At 33.0% G+C, this 23,931-nt stretch overlaps 2 protein-coding genes across 4 annotated transcripts; one reads left to right on the plus strand and one right to left on the minus strand.

Moving 5' to 3' along the window:
• Positions 1-661: 661 nt before the first annotated feature.
• LOC137623011 (pro-resilin-like) lies at positions 662-1,633 on the minus strand. Of its 2 annotated transcripts, none has more exons than XM_068353629.1 (3): positions 1,505-1,633; positions 1,285-1,368; positions 662-1,115 (listed from the first exon to the last, which is right to left on the minus strand). In XM_068353629.1, exons 1-3 carry the CDS (start codon positions 1,514-1,516, stop codon positions 801-803), a joined length of 411 nt encoding a protein of 136 aa, XP_068209730.1. In that variant the 5' UTR covers positions 1,517-1,633; the 3' UTR covers positions 662-800. The 2 variants fall into 2 exon arrangements, with proteins under 2 accessions (XP_068209730.1, XP_068209729.1); XM_068353628.1 differs by having other exon boundaries at positions 687-1,115; positions 1,279-1,368; positions 1,505-1,617.
• Positions 1,634-14,519: 12,886 nt separating this feature from the next.
• On the plus strand, positions 14,520-22,810 carry LOC137623018 (pro-resilin-like). Of its 2 annotated transcripts, none has more exons than XM_068353639.1 (3): positions 14,520-14,538; positions 21,770-21,844; positions 22,399-22,810. In XM_068353639.1, the coding sequence occupies exons 1-3, from the start codon at positions 14,527-14,529 to the stop codon at positions 22,696-22,698; spliced, it is 387 nt and encodes a 128-aa protein (XP_068209740.1). In that variant the 5' UTR covers positions 14,520-14,526; the 3' UTR covers positions 22,699-22,810. The 2 variants fall into 2 exon arrangements, with proteins under 2 accessions (XP_068209740.1, XP_068209739.1); XM_068353638.1 differs by lacking the exon at positions 14,520-14,538 and adding an exon at positions 21,064-21,101.
• The last annotated feature ends 1,121 nt before the right edge of the window (positions 22,811-23,931 follow it).

Genomic DNA, 23,931 nt, shown 5'->3' on the forward strand with positions numbered 1-23,931 from the left:
ACATATATATATATATATATATATACATATATAATTTATATATATATATATATATATATACCGTATATACAGTATATATACATACATATATATATATATATATATATACCGTATATACAGTATATATACATACATATATATATATATATATATATTACATATATATATATATGTGTGTGTGTGTGTATAAAATCAATGCATTTACATATACACATACTTTATGTATACACTCTTAGATGTATATTTTTTGACACACGTAATCATTGAAAAGTTATGGATTGTGTATAATCATCCATCATTATTTTATCAATTCTTTTTACTCTACATATATCATGAGAAATTATGCTAATAGTCTTCATATATAATTATATTGTTTTCTATTGCATAGATTAAAAACAGTATTCAGGCACATGTTGCCTTCGTTGTTGTTTCATGAGAAAATATTATTCGATTTTTTATTTGTAGATAATTGTACCGTAAGATATTGCTGATTAGTACATTACTCATCATGATAATAAAATCATTCAAATTAATGATATTCAAGACATGGGCTTACGAGTAATTCTATTATCAAACTTAACAGAATAGGGATATGATAATTATTAAGGAATCAGTTAAGTATATTACAGATGTAGGTTGTTCATAGTTTAATTACACATAAATTATAAATAGATATTATATACTATATTCAAAAATGGAGTTCCTCGACATCAACTTCTTTAGAAAGGAGCTTTGTACAGAATCTACTTAGATTCGTTGGAGTCGAAGTAAGACAGAGTTTTGCATCAAATAAGATGTCCTTAGTTGTAGTAAGACCTCCTTGGGGCAGCATACCTGCGAGACTCGCGGGACTCGAAGGATTCGTCGGAGTCTGGGTAGCGAGCCTCTCCCTGGTAAGTCACATCGGCGATGTATCCATCGTCACCATCAACGCGGTAGGACACTCTCTGGAGGCGCCCGTCGGGAAGCTGGACGTAGTAGGATCCCTGAGTGTCGTCTCCATCACGGGCTTCCTGGTGTCCGAAGTCGTTGCGGGAGGGGGCGTGGTTGACAGCCCAGTTGAAGTTGTATTGAGCCTCGTTCGATTCGTAAGACTCAGAAGACCCAGATGAGTACTGAAGAGGAAAGGAGAATATTATTGATTATATTCTGATTAACTCTTATTATGATAATATATTTTCATTTTAAAAATTATAAGAAAAATATATTATAAAGTAAATAAACAGGAAATATGAAAATCATATTACAGGAATGATTTAATTTTAAGCATTTACTTACTCTTACTCTTGGCCTGGGTGGAGAATAGGAATATCTTTCAAAGCTGTCTGCTGCAGCAAGGGCAGCCAAGCCCAACACAACCAAAATAACCTGAAGAAAGAATCAAATTAACATTCAAGCAAAATTTTTTGGTATTATCAAATTAACAAGTAAACAGAAGAATTTAACGCAAATTTCTTCATAGACAGATTAATGGAATCTGATGAATATTAGAAGTTTGCATTACCTTAGAATGCATCGTGTTCTTGTTGAAGTACCAAGAATAGTTACTGTCTTTTCCTCTTCTTGCACTCGGTATATATACTCAAAGGCAAGGTAAACAGGCCGCCTCCCACCTGCCTCTTACAACTTTTTTTCCTACCTCAATTTCCAAACGTTTCCCGACCTTGCGCTATTTCTTGCAGGTCCAGAAAGAAAATGTAATTAGTGCTTCGTGCTTTTGATAATAATGATATCTTTCTACGTAACAGAACTGTTGTATAATAAGGGGCATAACTTATAACTACTGAATCATCAGAAGGAAAGAGAGCCCTCTATCAGGTCTTTCTGAATAAAGAAAATATAAATTTTCACCATCTGAGAAAGATATATAATCTAAAGGATTTTTTATTCCTTATTATTATTATTATTATTATTATTATTATTATTATTATTATTATTATTGCTATTGTTGTTGTTGTTATTTTTCCGAAAAGGCCATATTTCTATGGAAAACTTAAGGTCTGTTCCTATACTATCAAGCTTCTAGAGGGAATGATGATATGGGGGTCATGATAATATATCTATATATATATATATATATATATAGAGAGAGAGAGAGAGAGAGAGAGAGAGAGAGAGAGAGCATAACTTTGGTAGCGTGGTTTTCTGAATGAATTGCTGTCAGGATAGTAGGCAGTCACTCAATGGTGATACGGTTTTACCTGAAAGATTATGTATCTGTTGTCTGTATAGTAGTAAATTGAAATCCTTAAACTTCTGGTCTTATATATATATGTATATATATATATATATATATATATACATATATATATGTGTATATATATATGTGTGTGTGTATGTGCATATATATATATATATATATATATATTAAGTATATATATATATATATATATACATATTTGAGACAGACAGTGTCTTTCTAGGAAATGGAGAGCTTTTGGTAAATAAAATACGGTTTTGAAAAGTAAAATGCCCCTTCCTCTAAAAAGAAAAGTATTAACTTGCGCCTTAGAATATAAACTTACAACTCAAAGTTCTATGGAAAAAACAGTGATGGGAATAATACTAAGCGATAGACAAATAGCAACCTGGATACGAGAACAAACTAAAGTAGAGGATATTCTAACATGTAAGGAAAAAATGGATATAAGTAGGACATATATGGAGAGAGACACACAATTGATGGACATTAAAATAAGAGAATGTACATATTTATTGATAGACCAAATTGCAGTGACTCAATTACGGTTTAAAGTGAATGCATCTCTAGAAAAGGCCATCAAAAGATCTTCATAATACTTATTGATCGGATTGATTGATTGATTGATTTAAAGTTTTCAGGCATCCTGACATCTAAGGTCATTGACGCCGGTATTGATCGGAAAAGAACACAATTTGGTGAATAAGGATATATATTACTTTCTTAAGAAAATATTGTTCTTTTCTTAAGTGGTTCAATGATAAGTGAACTTTTATGGAAATGAAAATGATCTATATATGAATAAGTCAATATATCAATAAGTGAATAGAAGAATAATTGAATAATGAAATTAATGACAAAATCTAACACCTAATTTATTTACGCATAATTCTTCTTATGTGTATTAAAATTTGATTGGCTGTATCATGAATCACCTTTCAAACGCCTAAATAATACACTAATCTCATATCAGGTTCAGATTATGTTAATGATGGAGGAGGGAACCTGCTCGATAGAATGCTCATTGATTGTTAATAGATTTCTGTGTTATCATATATAGATATCGTTGACTATATATTTTCAACCAAGTGCTATAAAATCATATTTATATGACCTTACTTTAAATAAATTAATAATTAATATGCAAATTATGAATGAATAAATAAGGCATCGACAAAGCTCTTAATAACTGATATTTTTTTACCTATCCATATGAGTGATCGATTTTTGTCTCACTCTGACCTTTGATCTCTAAATGAAGAGATTAAATAACTGAAAAAATATCTATTACTCTTACATTTGACCATTAACGTTTGACCTGTTTCGTTCTAAAGTTAATTAAATCGTAAAGGCCTTTTATAAATTTTTTCTCTAAGTTCATGAAATTTGGATTTTACTAATCATGTAGTTTTGTGGGAGGAGGCAATTACTAACTATGAAAATGATATGGAATAAAGAAAGGTATTAAAAGTCTTTAGCTGAAACTTATGGTAGCTGGTAGAATTTATCTAATTCTAATAGGAAAATACAAAATACGTAAGATGTAAAATGTAATAAAACGAAAATGGGAGAATATCGATGGAATATTAAGGAGAGAGAGAGAGAGAGAGAGAGAGAGAAGAGAGAGGAGAGAGAGGGGGGGAGTTTTTGAACTTGAGACAAAGCCATGGGGCCGGGGATTTCATTCAGCGATGGGATGTAATTTAAGTAAACCTCACAGCTGCACTAAGAAGCTAAGTTGAATGAGGTTGGGTAAAAAAAAAAAAAAAAAAAAAAAAAAGAGAGAGAGAACGGAGGTATAGTGGAAAGCTAATATTCAGTAAGATCCACTGACGGCTAGGAGAGAGAGAGAGAGAGAGAGAGAGAGAGAGAGAGAGAGAGAGAGAGAGAGAGATATGAAGTTTATATAGTATACTGTATATCAGTGAAAATAATTTAAGTTGTATTTTGTCTCTCTTACACTTAAAACGGGGTTTATTTTCTTCTGCAATTTACCCTGTTAGTTAAAAAGCCCTTTTTAATATTTCCTCTTGTTATTCATTACCCCTAAGTAGTTTATTTACTTCCTTATATCCTTTCCTCACTGGACTAGTTTTCCCTTGAGCTTGAAGCACACCGTTTTTTCCAACTAGGGTTGTAACTTGACTAATAATAATAATAATAATAATAATAATAATAATAATAATAATAATAATAATAATAATAATAATAATAATAATAATAGAATATTCTATGCCCGCAAAGTACTAACAGTTACCTTACAAATTCATATAACCCTAAATATCCTCGCTAAGCAAAGGGCAACGAACCCTTAACAAATAAGCTAGAATGCCCCTGACTACCAATTAGAAGGTTTTCCTTTCCTACGAAGTGAATTCAGCCTTCCAAAGTTCCACAATAAACAGACTTCTAAGGTGGGATAGACGCCCGAGGCTTACGAGTGTTCATTTCTAAACTTCTGTTGTTCTGCTCCAATGATCGGTAGATTATGATGGGTATTGCAACTTCCCTCGTCTGCTTAACAGAATCAATTGAAAGGAACCACTTCGACCTCTGGCGTCTAAATATGGAAGCAGAAAACAAGTTTACGTCTTCCATTGTAGATACCCGGTTATTTATGTATGAGTAAATCCATGTGCGTCGGCGTGTTAATTCTATTTGTGAATTCATGGTTGGGATAAGCAGTCTATTGTAAAATCTAATGCGGTAGGAAATGGTGGAATGCCCGCGGCCTTTTTTTTACGTACAAATATGGAATGTTGTGTTGGCTAAACAGTGTTTGGGGTGTGCCTACCGAGTGAGTTATTCAAACCGTGCATTGATCTCTCTCTCTCTCTCTCTCTCTCTCTCTCTCTCCTCTCTCTCTCTCTCTCTCTCTCTCTCTCTCTCTGTAAGTAGGCGTAAAAGATCTATTGCATTGAAGTTGATAACATTTTCAATAAAACTATTAGAAGCTAATTGACCAAATTCACACGTTATAAAAAGTTTTTTTTTATGCCAAGATTTACTTTTGCCTCTGATAAATTTTATCCAAATTGTAATTCACTGAAAAAATGTCTACAGATAATCAATATTTATGAAGGAATAAATAGATAAGCATCAAAATAACATAAAACGTGGTATCAATTAAAAATATACGATTTGTTTTTATAGACATCAAAAACATTTACTGTTATTGAATCGTTGTAAATGCCTTTTCTTTTTAAGGGTGAGATTATGAAAAATATTCTTATTAGCAAAGAAGCCTTTTAAGCCCGCCTCCTATTCCTTCTTGCTCCTCATATTCTACAGATGTTGCAGGAGTTTTGTGGTACAAATTATCCCACAGTGCATTCCACTTCTTATAGCTTGCTTTCAGATCAGCTGTTTATGCTTGCTTGAATTCAGCATCCAGTTTTTGTTTAGTTGTTCTTCTTGTATTAGTATTCTCTCTTCTTCTTCTTCTTCTTCTTCTTCTTCTTCTTCTTCTTCTTCTTCTTCTTCTTCTTCTTCTTCTTCTTTTTCTTCTTCTTCTTCTTTTCTCTTTCTTCTTCTTCTTCTTCTTCTTCTTCTTCTTCTTCTTCTTCTTCTTTTGAGCTCCAGTGAAAACGATTTCACCATCGCCTTCTGTATCTTCCCTTTCTTGTTGCTGCTCTCGATATCACCATGAAATCTATAAATTCGCATTTCCATTTATGTATCTGAGGCTGGGCCACTTTTACTCTATAATTATGGCCAGTCCGCTCCTAAAATGAATTGGACCTTGGACCCCAACACCCCTGTGGGTAGGGTCTATTTAGAGATCAGTCAAAAAATTACAGAAAAGAGCAGAGAAATTTTTAGGAAACTCCCGGCTAGGATGTCAAGATAGTAATAGAAAATTAATTCTATGACATTTATCTAATGCGCAGAATGTGACGTTTTTTATTTTACTCTTAATGCTAGAGATGTTAGACTTATATATATCTGATTGTTCTTCCTGCACCAGCTGTTAACACATGTTCTCCTTGTTCAAGAGAATTATTTCGAAATGGCCTGCTGGGTATATTTTCTAATGTATCACATGCAAAATTTCCATAAAGATTCCTTGGCTTAAAGCCATGAACAAACCTTTTAAGGAATGAGACTGAAATTTCACATGTCATTTGATAAAGATTAGTCATATACAAGAGAATCAAAGATGAAGAGTAACAGGATGGTGATTTATACAGTATCATATGGAACTTGTTTTACTACGTCTTAATAAAAAGAATTTCTTACTGAGAATGTATATTTTATGCTTATCATCACCATTGTCTCCTCCTACGCCTATTGACGCAAAGGGTCTCAGTTAGATTTCACCAGTCGTCTCTATCTTGAGCTTTTAAATTAATATTTCTCCATTCATCACCTACTTCACGCTTCATAGTCCACAGTCATGTAGGCCTGGGTCTTCCAACTCTTCTAGTGCCTTGTGGAGCCAAGTTAAATGTTTGATCAACTAATCTCTCTTGAGGAGTACGAAGAGCATGCCCAAACCATCTTCATCTACCCCTCACCATGATCACATCCACAAATGGCACTTGAGTAATCTCTTTTATAGTTTCACTTCTAATCCTGCCCTGTCATGCTATAAAGGAAAAATTTCCATTACTATTTTACAATGTTATGCATTATTTCTTTGATTTGTTTAGATTTCTGCCTGGACCTTATAAGACTGTAGAACAGAATAGAATTATGTGATTCCATTGTCAGATAAACTTCATTTCATATATTGTTTCTTCTTTGTCTTGTTCACTTGGTATTCGTCTATTTTGCTTTAGTAATTTTTTCAACAGTATATTATTTACATATACTTTTTTACCTTTATTAGTTGTTTTACATACAGAGGTCCTTTTGCTTCAAAAATTTTTACTTTTCCGATTAAGTTTATAGTTTTGCTTACAATAATAATAATAATAATAATAATAATAATAATAATAATAATAATAATAATAATAATAATAATAATAATAATAATATAATATAATATAAATATGGATCTAACGATAGATTCCTGAATTTTTCTTTTCAAAGTTTCATGATGAGGGATATTTTATGTGCTGTGCAGAAAACGCTAAAACATCGTTTTTTTTACTTCTGTTTGAATTATATTTTATCTGAGACCTATTGTTTTCCATTTTGTCATTCATTACATGAACACAAAATTCCTCTCGTTCATGTCTGGTTTCCTTGGTTATTTAACTTGGCAAGTTCTCGTTTATTTTTCCTCTACCCAAGCAAAAAAAAAAAAAAAAAAAAAAAAAAACAGTTTTAGCTCAACTTTGCCATTCTGTTATTCATTAATACATTATATCATTAACTTACAGTAATTGAAAGCCACCACTTTTTCTTATTATTATAAACAAGTTCATAGAGGAAATTAAAATATTTTTAACTTTAATTTTTTTCAAAAATTCTTCCAATTTTATACATTATGAAATTAATTTTGTGTATATTATTATTCAAATGCATGTATGACCTAAGCCACTTTACATATGTGAATTATTATGATTATTGTTATCATTTTTATCATCATTGTTATTATTCTAATTATTACTATTGTTATTACAGACAAAGGTACGACCATAGTAAAAGAAGAAAGACTCACTACCAAGAGGCCCAATAAAGGAAGCAGCCATGTACGGAAAAAGGTAAATAATAAATAAATTAATAAAATATAAACGAGAACCTTAAAAATATGTAAATTATCTACATAGCAAAGCTAGTTTTATCGTCTTAAGGACACGCCAATATCAAAAGGATCAGTCGATGATTATGGAGTCAAGTTGCTTCGACTTAACAAGTATTCACTTCAGACTCGCGCCCCGCAACGCCCAAGTTTGACCCGTCTTGCTTAAAAGTCAAGTTCGTGTGGACTGCTTTATTTGGAACATTCGAAGTTTTATATCAACTGTATTTCTTAATCAAATAATGATAATTCAAATGATGAATTTAAGACGTAATAACCTCAGAAACCCATTTTCTTATCCAGGAAATTTGGACTTGATGCAATTTACAAGTCATGAGATATTGGTTGATTATCATGTGAGGGTGTCAAGGTCAAACATTTTGATTCTCTCTCTCTCTCTCTCTCTCTCTCTCTCTCTCTCTCTCTCTCTCCTCTCTCTCTCTCTCTCTCTACAAGTCATGAGATATTAGCTGATTATCATGAGGTGTCAAGGTCAACTGATATTTTGATCTCTCTCTCTCTCTCTCTCTCCCCCCCCCCCCCCTCTCTCTCTCTCTCTCTCTCTCTCTCTCTCTCTCTCTCTCTCTCTCTCTCTCTCCCCTTGCATAATAACTCGTTCTCATTCCACTAAAAGGGCGTTTTTTCCTGAAAGCCGTTTTTCCTTTCATCGTTTCTTGTTAGTTTCCTCTGTGGAAATAGCTGACCAACTGAGTGAACCGCTTGATGCAATATGTCGTCTTTTCATAATTTCCCTCCAAAATTTCCTTTTGCAATATTGAACTTTTGATCCCAAACTTTCGTGTTTTAAAGATAACGGTTCTGGTGGCTTATTGGAAACGTCCCTGCCTGGCGATCTACTGGACTGAAGTTCGAGTCCCACCCAAGGTCGATAGTTTCTTTTAGTATCTGCAACCTCACCATCTTTGTGAGCTAAGGATGGGAGTTTGGGGGACCCTATAGGTCTACCTTCTGAGTCTTCAACAGCCATTGCCTAGCCCTCCCTGGTACTAACTTTGGTGGAGAGGGGTCTTGGGAACTGATCATAATTATGTATAAATGACCAGTCTCTAGGGGCGTTGTTCAGCTACACTGTTAGAAAAATTCGTAATTTTTATCGGAAATTCTCCGTAAAAATATATTGTTCTCAACCCTATTTCAGTAAAATACAGGCAACCGTAAATTTACCTTAATCTGTTATTATCTTTTACGGGTTGGTGACCGTAATATCACACTTTTACGTCATTTTCCTCCGTTTTTAAAACGGTGAAAATCCTGGAATAAATGTTGCTAAGCTTTTATCGTTTTTAATGCAAAATTTTAACATTATAGCCAGGGCATTGTCACTGTCCTTTACCTCTGCTGTTCATGAGCACCCTTTAAACCTTTAAACAACAGATACTATTGCAACAAGGGCTCCTGAATTTTGATGATGAGATGTTTAGAGTCACAACCTCTCACACCCCACAACAATGACTTTCCAGACATCTAGTAACGCCCTAGCAGAGGCAAAAACCCGATTAGCCTTCTCAACAATACTACCTTCATATAAATCAAGAGGGCAAGGTTAGATGCAATTAAGGGGAAAAGAGAAAATTGCTGCAGATAGAAAATAAATAATGAAAAAATCACATAAAAAAACCATCACCTGTTCTATCTTGCATCACAACATGGCGTAAATGGAGCACGTGACTTCCAGATTCTGCAGCCCGATGTTAGTAACTTCCAGACTCCCCCCCCCCCCACCCACCCGGCCCCCTCCCAGTGAGGGGACGTCAGAGTTCACCTTGTACCTCAATGAGGAGAGCAAGGTCAGGAACCGCCTCGTTTTCTTACTACAATATTTACTCGACTTTACTACGTTTGCCCGGCTGCCTTACTACACCCAGATAGCAAAAACTGGGATTCTCTGGAATGTTCGAGGCAATGACGCGCAACAGAGAGAGAGAGAGAGACGGGTACTTCCTTGCATCGTCAATTGTGAAATGTTCCTATCATTACACGTCCTGCTCATTTCCATTGTTGTATTCTAGACTTGCGTCAGACTATTTGCATTAAAGTTGCATTATAGCAACAGGGTGGTTGATACAGTTTTATACATTACTGTAATCAAATATCCATTTTAACCTTCACATCCTGATTGCACTTCTGTCTTTTTTTATGTGAAGGTCAACGGAAGAGTCAACTTGAAGTGTTTGGGTTACTCGCACCTAAATGTAAAGAATAAAGAGGTGTAATTCCATGATTCTGATCAGTGACTTCCTTTAGTCGATTAGCAAAAATACATTGGATCCTTCTCTCTGGTTACAGGTCACTTTCCCTTTTCCTACACATACATCGAATAGTCTGGCCTATTCTTTACATATTTTCCTCTGTCCTCATACACCTGAAAACACCAAACAATTCTTCTTCATCCAAGGGGCTACCTGCACTGTAATTGTTCAGTGGCCACTTTCCTCTTGGCAACGATAGAAGAGACTCTTTAGCTTTTCTAGGACACTCCAAAATCAAATCTATTGTTATCTAGTCTTAGGTAGTGCCATAGCCTCTGTGCCATGTCTTCCACTGTCTTGGATTAGAGTTCGCTTGCTTGAGGGTACACTTGGGCATACTATTCTATCTTATTTTTCTTCCTCTTGTTTTGTTCAAGTTTTTTAGAGTTCATATAGAAAATATTTATCTTAATGCTTTCCCTATTCTTAGAATATTTTATTTTTCCTTGTTTCCTTTCCTCACTGGGCTATTTTCACTGTTTGGGCCCCTGGGCTTATAGCATCCTACTTTGCTAATTAGGGTTGTAGCTTAGCAAGTAATAATAATAATAATAGTAATAATAATAATAATAATAATAATAATAATAATAATAATAATAATAATAATGTAGATCTTTGGCATATGGAGCATTATTGAAGATTATTATCAACTAGATGGTTGATTTTTTCCCAATCCTTGTGATTTTTCTAAAGACCTTTATGAAATATTTCTTTATGTGGCAAGTTATTGGATGTTTAAAAATCTTTTCAACTCCATGATTTGTTAGTGATCCGTCAAAGCAGATGGACAGATTTTCTCAACAGTCTTGAACAGCATTTCAATAGCATTACTGAAAAGTGATTTGGCTTAGCTGCTGACTTAATTCTAAGAAAGTCAATTTTTCTTTCAATCTGTTCTTCCAAAAATCCAATACTTTTTTAAGCGTTGACAGCTCTATATCAGTTAAGTTCAAGAATGTAGTTTGATCCTATATATTGTGATTTGAGTCAGGACTCGAACATACGAATTAGTACTATACGAGACGCCAGTTAGGTGATAACTGAGTGGCGAGGTGAATGCAACTAAACTTTATTAAACAGTCATCTAGTTTATATACAGCAACTTCCGAGGAAGAATGTCGCAAAAATTCAAATATGGAAAAGCTGGTGCTAGCATGAAAAGACAAAATGGTTTTTTAACAGTGCAAGGAAGAGCGAGTGATAAGATAAAAAATCGAAACCGTTACAGTATATGAGCGTGTACGAAACACTTGCGGTACAGTTCTGTTCTATAGGCCTTCACAAATCGACCACAGTGATTTCATTATGAACTTATATAATTTCAGAATACCAATGCTCATCTTCACTATTTTATAGTTATTCAAAATATGAGTAGATCTTTGTACTACTTCTCACATTCTCTACAGCCTTTTGATCATCGGCTTGATGCCCAGTTTCAAGAACATTGGCTATTTTCTTTATCTAAACTGCTTGACGATTACTAGAATTACGCAAACCACTGGAGGAAATTCATATCTAGGGCAGTACTTATCTAGCATTTCGGTAAAATACAATAATGAAGAACTCGTTCTGATGCTTAGTAGTTCTTCCCAATCAATCAGCAATAATAAATACTTAACTTCAATCCAGTTTACCTTGTGAAGGTTAAAGATCGATAGGGAGCGATTGGGGGCGTTCAGTGAGGTGTTTTGCATGATGATGATGATGATGATGATGATTAGTTAAGCATAATATGCAGTTTTACGTGTTTATTAGGTAAGGGTGGTTGTGGCCTGATTGGTAACGTCTCTGCCATTGTGATTGTCAGAGTCCTGCCCAGACTCGCTAGTTCATTACTGTCTGCAACCTCACCATCCTTGTGAGCTAAGGATGGTTTTGGGTAAGCCTATAGGTCTATCTGCTGAGTCATGAGCAGCCATTTTCTGGCCTTCCCTGGTCCTAGCTTTGGTGGAGAGGGGGCTTAGGCACTGATCGTATGATATATGGTCAGTCTCTAGGGCAATTTACTGCCAGTCATGAGCGGCCTTTAAACCTTTAAATCTTTAATGATAATACAGAGTTGAATAGTTCCTTGAGATATCGTTTACAAGATTGTGATTATTTGAGGGTCTTCATCTCTCAACCGTATTAACTTTATTCCAAATATTATTTCTTACAGGAGTTTATGAATGTTTCATATGATAATAAATTTGTTAATATTCCCAGATTTTTTAGCATCCACTTATAATAGGACAGACTTCTCTCAATACTGATTTAGGAAAATCATAATCATCAAAATTATTATAACTGGCTCGGACAAATCCAATGAATTTATTTATAATAGAATATGATTAGGAGGGTGATAATACAACCGTTTCAATATATATATATATATATATATGTATGTATATATATATATATATATATATAAATATATATATATATATACATATTACATGTATATATATATATATATATATACATTATATATATATATATATATATATAAACAAGAGGAAGAGAAATAAGACACAACAGCATGCTCAAGTGTACCTCCAAGCAACAGAATTCTAATCCAAGACAGAGCAAGGATATGGTACAGAGGGCTGTGGCATTACCCAAGACCAGGAGACAATGGTTTGATTTTGGAGTGCCCTTCTCCTAGAAGAGCAGTTACCATAGCTAAAGATATGTTTTAGTTCCTATCATTACAATGTTATGGCGACAAGATTAAATGAGTAATAGTTTTCCTTTACTTATGATCAAAATTCTAATAATTACATAAAAGATTCATCACTATTCTTACACTTCAGGAAAATTCTTCCATAACTTCAGGAGCTTCACTTATTAAAGAAGTAGATATTGTAAGAAAAAAAGAAAAAAAAAATCTTTCATTACCTTCGCATTCATTCTTCATCGAAAAGACAATTTACTACAATAACACAAGCACGTAGTCTACCACGCCCTTTGACCTTTTAGGTCGCAGAAAATTTGCATGAAAGCAAGAAACCCCATCTCTCTCTCTCTCTCTCTCTCTCTCTCTCTCTCTCTCTGTAGATTTCACCCCCTATGGCCAGGTCATTGCTTGAATAACCGACAAAGGTCAGGGATGTTAAATATTTTGAAAAAAAGGCCATAATTATCGCAATGAGGAAAATTGAGTTATTATTTTTGTTATTATAATTACATCCTCATTATCATATCTGCAGTACCTTAGGTGATTATTGTTATTGCTAGTTTACGTGACCTGTCAAAAGGATGGCTAAACATTTAGATAGATATGGACATACAGTAACACGCACACAAACCAGGGTATGACTAGTCTCCCTCTCTCTCTCTCTCTCTCTCTCTCTCTCTCTCTTCTCTCTCTCTCTCTCTCTCTTTTCTTTATAATATAGGGTAGGTAACCATTATTATTATTATTATTATTAATATTATTAGTAGTAGTAGTATTATTATCATTATTATTATTATCAACTTCAATAGATATCATAATTATTCTAATTTTTATAACACTTTTATTACCATCATTAGATAATGCTGTTTTTCCTATGGTGCTGCCTTTGTAACCAGCAAAATATCTTTTCCATAAGCAGGATCTTGATTTCCAACTTTTATCTTCAACATCATGTTTGCGCCATTGCTGATATATTCATTTGACTCCATTTTGATATCACTGTCCAGACTAATCATTATTATTGCATTCATTATAATTACGGTATCATGAATATCTTTGTTCTCTTCATTACAGTTTTCTTCATCATTTTCATTATTGTTGTTATTGTTATATTTGTTACTGTTTTTACAACTTGTGTTATTGTCGCTCATTGAGATGCTCTGGTTGATAGGATTTAAAATCAAATCAATACAGAAAAGTAGCATTTTAAGTTACATTTAATGGGTGAATTTGTTTTTTAAATATGATATTCGTAATTTTATTTTTTCGGTAAAATTTAACTTTTCCTTCAAACTACGCATATCTAAGCATTTTATACTGCCCAATTACGAATGTGAATCCAAAATTTCAATAAAAATATATAATATTTATGATACTCCGATGAACTGATTGACTTCTCTCTTCCTATCAACAACGCTGCCCCCAAGTTAACCTCCTCTATTGCAGCCAGGTCATGGCACTCTTAAGAAATGCCCGAAGTGAAGGTGTCTGTGCTAAGCTCTCGGCACCACCCGCTTTATTTTTATTTTCATTTTTTTTTCTTTTTGGTATGGAGGGCACGTGACCCTGCCTTTGTTATTCATCTCTTCTTTTTTTTCACTAGATTTAAGATGATGAAAAACATATTGGTCAGTTCATCTGAGAGACGAATGTAGTATATATATCGCAGATTTGTTGCGGGAGAGATATTCGAGTTACCGTCGTCCTCATCATGAACACTAAGGTACTCTTGTCTCTGTGTTTATTAACTTATATCATAGGAGCACCTTAGCTCTCTTTTATAAATACACATAACTTTACGTATCAATCTATCTGCATCCATATATATATATATATATATAGTATATACATATCTACATATCTATCAACCTATATATATATATATATATATGCATATATATATATATATATATATAGTATATACATAATCTACATATCTATCAACCTATATATATATATATATATATATGCATATATATATATATACATATAGCGTGTGTGGGGGGGGACGAATTTGATAAATAAAGCCAATAATAAAAGCACTATAAGACAGATTTATATCCATATAACAATTTTGTATGGTTCTTTAGATTTTCTATTGGTGTCTCGTAAAATGAAACTTTGAAATTTATACTAATTTGAACGTTCCGTATCTTTGTATGATATCATAAGATATCTTAAACGTCGGAGTGTGACAGTGTTTGTATATGAGCAAGAGAGAGAGAGAGAGAGAGAGAGAGAGAGAGAGAGTATTATAAACCAAATGGTCATATTGAATTTCTTTGCTTCCAGATTTTCATTTTCGTCGGCCTTTTGGCCTTGGCTTCGCTGACAGACGTCCTTCTTACTCCAACAACCGTCCAAGGGTAAGTTTCAGTTTGTTTATCTATTCTTTAAAGTTTCTCAATTAGAAATTAAGAGAATGTTATTAAGGTACCACTTGATCTACATATTTTGTCAAGGAAATCTATATTTTTCATAAGTCATTACAAAAAAATGATACATGCATTTGCGGAGACTGGAAGGCTCCTCCCTTTTTGTTGAGAGGTAATCATAAAATGTACTTGATTTAAAAAAGGAGACATGCATTTGCGGAGAATGGGGGGGATCCTACCTTTCCTCTGAGAAAATTCTCAAGACTATTATTTAGTGATAATATTCAATAAATAAGCCTTCTTTTGTATTTATCTTTATTTTTTTTCTTCTGATTCTGTATGTTTGATGCCTGGATTCGTATTTGAATTAATAACAACAAAACCCTTTTTATAAAAAGTGAAGTTATGAATGAAGGATAAAAACACAGGCTTAATTTAATAACAGAAAAATTAAGTAAACGGTTTTTTTTCTATATATATATATATATATATTGAATTTTCTTATAGTCCCCAAATGGTATTATTTATCTATTGTCTTTCTTTACATCCAATCTCAGTTTTTCTCTGACGAATCCTTCGAATCCTTCGAGTCTGGTGAAGCCAAATACAACTTCAACTGGGCTGTCAACCACGCCCCCCTCCCGCAACGACTTCGGACACAGGAAGCCCGTGACGGCGAAGACACCCGAGGATCCTACTTCGTCCAGCTCCCCGACGGTCGCCTCCAGAAGGTATCCTACTTCGTAGATGGTGATGATGGCTACGTCGCTGACGTGACCTACGAAGGAAAGGCTCGTTTCCCCGATTCCTATTCCTCAGAATCCTTCGAGTCCCGTGAAACTCGCCGTTACGGTTAGGATTCCTTAGTAGACTTCGTCCTTCGGAGCACAATGAATATCTTATTTTCAATTTGTAATTATCTATTTATGAACTGACCTCAGATGGTCTTATTTATTACAATAAAAACTTCTTTAGCCATATTTTGTATTTCTAACCATGCTGATTTCTGTAATAAGATTGTATGCAAAACTATTTCATATCCATATGATATTTTGGAGGCATCTTAATATATCCCCAGCAATGCAAAGATGTTTTAATATATGCCAGATAATATTTTTGTGATCTATCTCGTTATCTCACTATTCTATTCTATTTTTCTTCCTCTTGTTTTGTTATAGTTTAAATAGGAGATACTTATCTCAATGTTGTTACTCTTTTTTATTTCTCTCTTGTTTCCTTTCCTCAATGGGCTATCTTCCCTGTTGGAGCCCCTATGCTTATAGCATTCTGCTTTTCCAACTTGGGTTGTACCTTATAAGGTAATAATATAATAATAATAATAATAATAATAATAATAATAATAATAATAATAATAATAAATAATAATAATAATAATAATGATAAATTAGTCACATACTTGTAGAATTAAGGTTATATTCATTCTTTACTCATTTACTTTATGAAAAAGAAATACAGTGTCAGTCAACACTTCTTCACTGAAATCTGCTCTCACTCTGATAGTCTGAAAATTCCAAATATAATATTTTCCGCTAATTTCATACCTTTGAATACGTGAACTTAGAATGTCTATATTCTATCTCTCCTGTTACTTATTTTGGCTAAAATATACTTTCTCTTCTGCTCTCTTGTTTGATATTACATCACTAATTTCCAAAGATATGACGATATGATACATTTTATTATATTTCATTGAAAGACGTTTATAACAGAAAAATGGACGTACAGTTGAACACAGAAATTCCTGGCACATCTCGCTCTAAGGAAGTACACCCTGTGACGCCCTTACTGAGTGGCTAGTTCCTGTCTGTAGCCCCACCCACCACCTTGGCCATCTCTCCCTATACTATACTCAATTTTTTTAATGAGGCGCATTTGCACCGACTCGCAGCGGTACCCTTTTAGCTCGGAAAAGTTTTCTGCTTTCTGATTGGTTAGAATTATCTTGTCGAACCCATCAGCGATCAGGAAACTTTTCCGAGTGAAAAGGGCATCCCTGCGTGTCGGTGCAAATCTGCCTCACTAAAAAGAATTGACTATAGCTGTTTGGCTTCTCCCTGGGCAGTTAGAGTGTGATAGTGTGCACTCCTTCGGAGTGAGATCTGCCAGGAAATCGCATGTCCGACTGTACCTTACAACCGTAAGTCCTAGCATAAAACAAGTTGTTTATTTAGGAAATCCTTCACTGTAACAAAAAAAAAAAAAAAAAAAATCAGACTTGAAAACATCTTTTAACCACGAAACCATGAATAATATATTATAAGTATACAATTCCATGAATTGATTGACATATAAATCTTTCATAAAAACTTTAATGAAATTCTAAGGTAAAAATTCCCATTCGAATTGCTCCCTAAGTTGTCAGAAAATCAGTTCTTTTAAACTGATACGATCTTTCTTCGTATTTCTGTTATCAATTTTTCGTAACCCTCAAGAAAGTTCTATTGCCATCCTAATATCTATCCATTTAATCCTTATTCTTTTTCTACAATGAAGACACAAATTATTATAGAAACATAGAAAAAAACTATAAAAAAATATAAGTATTATCTTATATATGTCTTTTCTATGGCACTGCAGTTGATCTTATATGTTTTATTATCAACTTCTACACAAGGATATTCATCTCAGTGTAAGTATATTTGTGAGACAGTTACAAGCCTACCTAAGTTATGGATATAGAAAAGTCGATATGTCTTAACAGGTAATTTCATCTCAGTTTACAAGATTAATTCGTAGGTCAGCCATAAATTTCCTAAAGCCGAGAGAAAAAAAAATCTCAGATACTTTAGCATCAAATCTCAAAGCTCTGCTTGATAAAATTTAAATGTCCATTTTGAACCATTAGGTATTTCTCAGAAAACTACGAAATAAATTTTTCCCATTAAACCAATTTTAAAATAAAGCTTTTTTTCTTGCAAATGTTGCTTATGAATAATCATATTACCATTATTCACACTATACTGTTAAAAATTTGCTGTAAAAACGGTAAAAATCCTGGAATAAATGTTACCACGCATTTGTTGTTTTAAAAACGGATATATTGACGTAAAGGAGTGATATTACGGTCACCAACCCGTAACAGATAATAACAAAGTAGGGTAAAATTAGGGTCGTCTGTATTTAACGGAGTATTTTTTATTCAAATTACGGTTTTCTTAACAGTGTAGACAAGGCGGCATTATGCAAAAGTTATGGATATCATGAAAATATAGAAGTTCGAAGACTACATCCTAACTTACTGGTAGCGGGAAAAAAAAATATTAATTTTACTTTTTGCCTGCATTATTCAAAGCTAATGAATAAAATTTACAGTTACAGAAAATATGATAATGCTTTCCAGCTATTTATTAAACAAGAGCGCTGATTGTAATTTTATTAATATCCAAAAGATATAAAAGATGAAAATGTTGAACTAACAGAAACTACAGCTTCTAAAATTAAATTTTTGAACTTCACAACATCACTACAAAATTGAAAATTTGTATCTAAATTTAGTCTTGAAGGTTTTTATAATGTTATTCCTGATTGGCAGAGACAAGAGACAGGGCAGTGCCCAAGAGTCAGAACAATGGCTTCTGATGACTCAGTTAGTAGACTTAATAGGCTCTCCCCAACAGCAACCACCAACAACTCTATCCCTAACTGAAACGACGTGCATGATTACAGACACTACTAGAAACTATTGAGCTTGAGAGGGTCCCAAACTCCAGTCCAACAAGTTGCTTGGCAGGAACAATTCCAATAAGGTACCAAAACTTTAACTTCAGAGGTTAGACAGGTAAATTTAAAGGCTATTTTACTTGTAAAATTAAGTAGTATTGCCATATAACAACAATTTAAAAATGAAATAGTTAAAACAATTTGCAATTTAAGTGTAACGTTAAGATGGCTAATATACATACGAAAATTTTACTACAAAAAGGGAAATATATTAGTAGCAACATTGATTGCAAAGAAGAAATAGCTAAAAAGAATCAACGTGCAAATCATGGCAGTATATTGAAGATTGGAGTTAAGAACTACTCCATGAAATACATAATTACCTTGTCTTCGATGATCGCTTGCTTTTTTATCATAGATACTCGAAGACTTTATATAATATTACTGTTTATTAGAATAAAGTACTTTTTCTGTATTTCTCTTCCTCTTGTTTTTTTTCAAATTTTCATTGTTTGTATTTTAAATATTTAATTTAATGTTGTTACTGTTCTTAAAATGTTTTATTTTAATTGTTCATTACTTCTCTTGTAGTTTATTTCCTTTCTTCACTGGGCTATTTTTCTCTGTAGGAGCCCTTTATCTTGTAGCATTCGGCTTTTTCAACTAGGTTTGTGGCTTGGTTTTTTATAATAATAATAATAATAATAATAATAATAATAATAATAATAATAATAATAATAATAATAATAATAATAATAATATACCTGCCTCTGGTATCGTAGTTTAGTGGACTATAATGGATTATTCCAGTGTTATAAATTTTAGATAATCTTGAAGCTTAAAATTTAAATTCTGAAGGCACCTCAACGTATTTCTGCAGACTTCGATATTAGCAAAGAGAATATAAAATGTTTGAAATACAATTCTTATAATTACATGAAAAATTCTTCACTATTGTTACACTTCATGAAAACTCTTCTATAACTTCTGAAGCTTCACTTATTAAAGAAACAGTTATAGCAAAAAAAAAAGGGTCAGAAATTCTTTCATTACCTTCGCATTCATTCGTCACTGAAAAGAAAATTTACTACAACACAAGCACGTAGTCTACCACGACCTTTGACCATTTGGAGTAACTGAAAATTTGCGTGAAAGCAAGAAACCACATATCTCTCTCTCTCTCTCTCTCTCTCCTCCTCTCTCTCTCTCTCTCATACCTCGATTCTTTGCCTCTGTAGATTTCACCGCCTCTGACAAGGTCATTGCTTGAATAATTGACAAAGGTCAGGGATGTTCAAGATGGGAAAAAGGGGCATAATTATGGCAGTAAGGAAAATTGAGTTATGGTTTATGTCATTATAATTACATCCTCATTGTCATATCTGCAGTACCTTAGGTGATTATTGTTATTACTAATTTACGTGACCTGTCAAAAAGGATGGCTAAATATCTAGATAGATATGCACGTACAGTAACACGCACACGCACCAGGGTATGACTATCTCTCTCTCTCTCTCTCTCTCTCTCTCTCTCTCTCTCTCTCTCTCGATAACTGCTCTTTATTTTAGGGTAGGTAACTGTTGTTATTATTATTATTATTATTATTATTATTATTATTATTATTATTGTTGTTGTTGTTGTTGTTATTATTATTATCATTATTATTATTGCCGCTGGCTAAGATAATCTGGTTGAGTGTAAAATTGAACAGAACCAATGCAAAAAAATCGCATTTTTAAGTTTAGATTTATTGGGTAAAAGAAATGAAAAAATTTAATATACTTAGTTTTATTTTGACTGTAAAAATTTAACTTTTCTTTCAAACTAGGCATATCTAAGCATTTTGTGCTGCCAATTGCAAAATATAAGAAAAATTTCAATAAAAAAAAATAAAGTTGTGATACTCCGATGAAATGATTGAATTCTCTCTTCCTATCCTCAACACTACCCCAAATTAACCTCCTCTACTGCAGCCAGGTCATGGCACTCTTAAGAAATGCCCGAAGTGAAGGTGTCTGTGTTAAGCTCTGGGCACCCACCTGCTTTATTTTTTTCTTGGTATGGAGGGCACGTGACCCCGCCTTTGTTATTCATCTCTTTTTTTTTTACTAGATTTAAGATGATGAAAAATATATTGGTCAGTTCATCTGAGAGACGATGTGGTATATATATCGCAGATTTTCTGTGGGAGAGATATTCGAGTTACGTCGACTTCATCATGAACACCAAGGTACTATTGTCTCTGTGTTTGTTAACATATATCAAAGGAGCACCTTGGCTCTCTTCTATAAATACATATAGCTTTACGTATCTATCTGTCTGCATCTATATAAATCATATATAAATATATATATATACATATATATATATATATATATATGTGTGTGTGTGTGTGTGGATATATATATATATATATATACTGTATATATGTATATATATACATTTATATATATGCATACATATACATATATATAAATATATATATACATATGTATATATATAAATATATATATATATATATATATATATACTATATATATATATATATATATATGTATATATATATATAATATAATGTATATATATATATATATGTACATATTTATATATGAATATATAGTGTGTGTTAGGGGGGGGGCCAATTTGATCAATAAAGTCAATAATAAAAACACTATAAACCAGATTTATATCCATATGACAATTTCGTATCGTTCTCTAGATTTTCTATTGGTGACTCGTAAAATGAAACTTGAAAATTATATTGATTTGAACGTGTTATATCTTTGTATGATTTCTTGATATATCTTGAACGTCAGAGAGAGAGAGAGAGAGAGAGAGAGAGAGAGAGAGAGAGAGAATTATAAACGAAATGGTCATATTAAATTTTTTTGCTTCCAGATTTTCATTTTCGTCGGCCTTTTGGCCCTGGCCTTCGCTGACAGACGTCCTTCTTACTCCAACAACCGTCCAAGGGTAAGTTCCTGTTCATTTATCTATTCTTTAAAGTTTGTCATCAGAACTTAAGAGAATGTTATCAAGGTACCACTTGATCGACATATTCTGTCAAGGAAATCTAAATTTTTCATGTCATTACAAAAGAAATGATACATGCATTTGCAGAGACTGGAAGGCTCCTCCCTTTTTGTTCAGAGTTAATCATAAAATGTACCTTGATTCTAAAAAATAAGACATGCATTTACGGACAATGGGGAGATACTACCTTTCTCTGAGAAAATTCTCAAGACTATTATTTAGTGATAATATTCAATAAATAAGCCTTCTTTTGTACTTATCTTTATTTATATTATCCTGATTCTGTATATTTGATGCCTGGATTCGTATTTGAATTATTAACAAAACCATTTTTATAAAGAGCGAAGTTATGAGTGAAGAATAGAAATAAAGACTTAATTTAATAATAGAAAATTCAGTAAACGGTTTTTTTTTTCTATATAAATGTTGAATATTTTTTATCGATCCCAAATGGTATTAATAAATCCACCGTCTTCCTTTATATCCATTCTTAGTTTTTCTCCGACGAATCCTTCGAATCCTTCGAATCCGGTGAAGCCAAATACAACTTCAACTGGGCTGTCAACCACGCCCCCTCCCGCAACGACTTCGGACACCAGGAAGCCCGTGACGGCGAAGACACCCGAGGATCCTACTTTGTCCAGCTCCCTGACGGTCGCCTCCAGAAGGTATCCTACTTCGTAGATGGAGATGATGGCTACGTCGCTGACGTGACCTATGAAGGAAAGGCTCGTTTCCCCGACTCCGATTCCTCCGAATCCTTCGAGTCCCGTGAAACTCGCCGTTACGGTTAGGATTCTTAGTAGACTTCGTCCATCGGAGCACAATGAATATCTTATTTTAAATTTGTAATGATCTATTTATGAAATGACTCAGAAGGTCTTATTTATTATAATAAAACTTCTTTAGCAATATTTTGTATTTCCCACCTGTTAATATCTGTAACAAGATTGCATGCAAAACTTTTTCATATCTTAATGATATTTCGGAGGCATCTTGATATTTCACCAACAATGCAAAGATGTTTTGATATATGTCAATCGAAATAGCATCAAACTCTAAATAAAAAGGTGACATTGGCAGATAATATTTTTGTGATCTATCTACTTCATCTCATCATCACACTATTCTATTCTATTTCTCTTCCTCTTGTTTTGTTATAGTTTAAATAGGAGATACTTTTCTCAATGTTGTTACTCTTCTTTTATTTCTTTCTTGTTTCCTTTCCTCACTCGACTATCTTCCCTGTTGGAGCCCCTATGCTTATAGCATTATGCTTTTTCATCTAAGGTTGTAGCTTGGAAAGTAATAATAATAATAATAATAATAATAATAATAATAATAATAATAATAATAATAATAATAATAATAATAATGATAATAATAATAATAATAATTATTATTATTATTATAATAATAATAATAATAATAATAATAATAATAATAATAATAATGATAAAATAATAATAATAATAACAATAATAATAATAAACTAGTCATTTACTTGTAGAATTGAAGTTATCTTTATTCTTTATCCATCTACTTTACGAGTAACAAACACTGTACAAGTCAACATTTCGTCACAGAGATCTGCTCTCAGTGTAATAGTCTGAAAATTATAAATATAATATTTTCCGCTAATTTCATACTTTTGAATCCTTGAAATTAGAATGTTTATATCCTATCTCTCTTGCTATTTATTTTGGCTAAAATATACTTTCTCTTTCAGCACACTTGTTTGGTATAAGGTATGATTCTATCACTAATTTTCAAAGATATAACAATATGATATATTTTGTTATATTTCATTGAAAGACATTTATAACAGAAAAATAGACGTACAGTTGAACACAGAAATCCCTGTTACACCTTGCTCTGAGGAAGTATAACCTGTGACACCTTTACTGAGTATCGGGTTCCTGCGTGTAATCCTGCCCACCACCTCTGCCATGTCCCCCCCCCCCCTACACTAGCTGTTTGGCTACTCGCCACGCAGTAAGGGTGTAATAGAGTGCACTTCTTCGGAG

Source organism: Palaemon carinicauda, chromosome 30 (assembly GCF_036898095.1).
Source record: "Palaemon carinicauda isolate YSFRI2023 chromosome 30, ASM3689809v2, whole genome shotgun sequence".
NCBI classification, from domain to species: domain Eukaryota; kingdom Metazoa; phylum Arthropoda; class Malacostraca; order Decapoda; family Palaemonidae; genus Palaemon; species Palaemon carinicauda.

What these genes read in the sequence shown, in the direction of transcription:
- LOC137623011 (XM_068353628.1), bottom strand. An exon ending in CACCCAGGCCAAGAGTAAGA is followed by an intron (nt 1,116 to 1,278) that starts GTAAGTAAATGC and finishes TTTCCTCTTCAG; the next exon opens with TACTCATCTGGGTCTTCTGA.
- LOC137623018 (XM_068353639.1), top strand. An exon ending in ACTCCAACAACCGTCCAAGG is followed by an intron (nt 21,845 to 22,398) that starts GTAAGTTCCTGT and finishes ATCCATTCTTAG; the next exon opens with TTTTTCTCCGACGAATCCTT.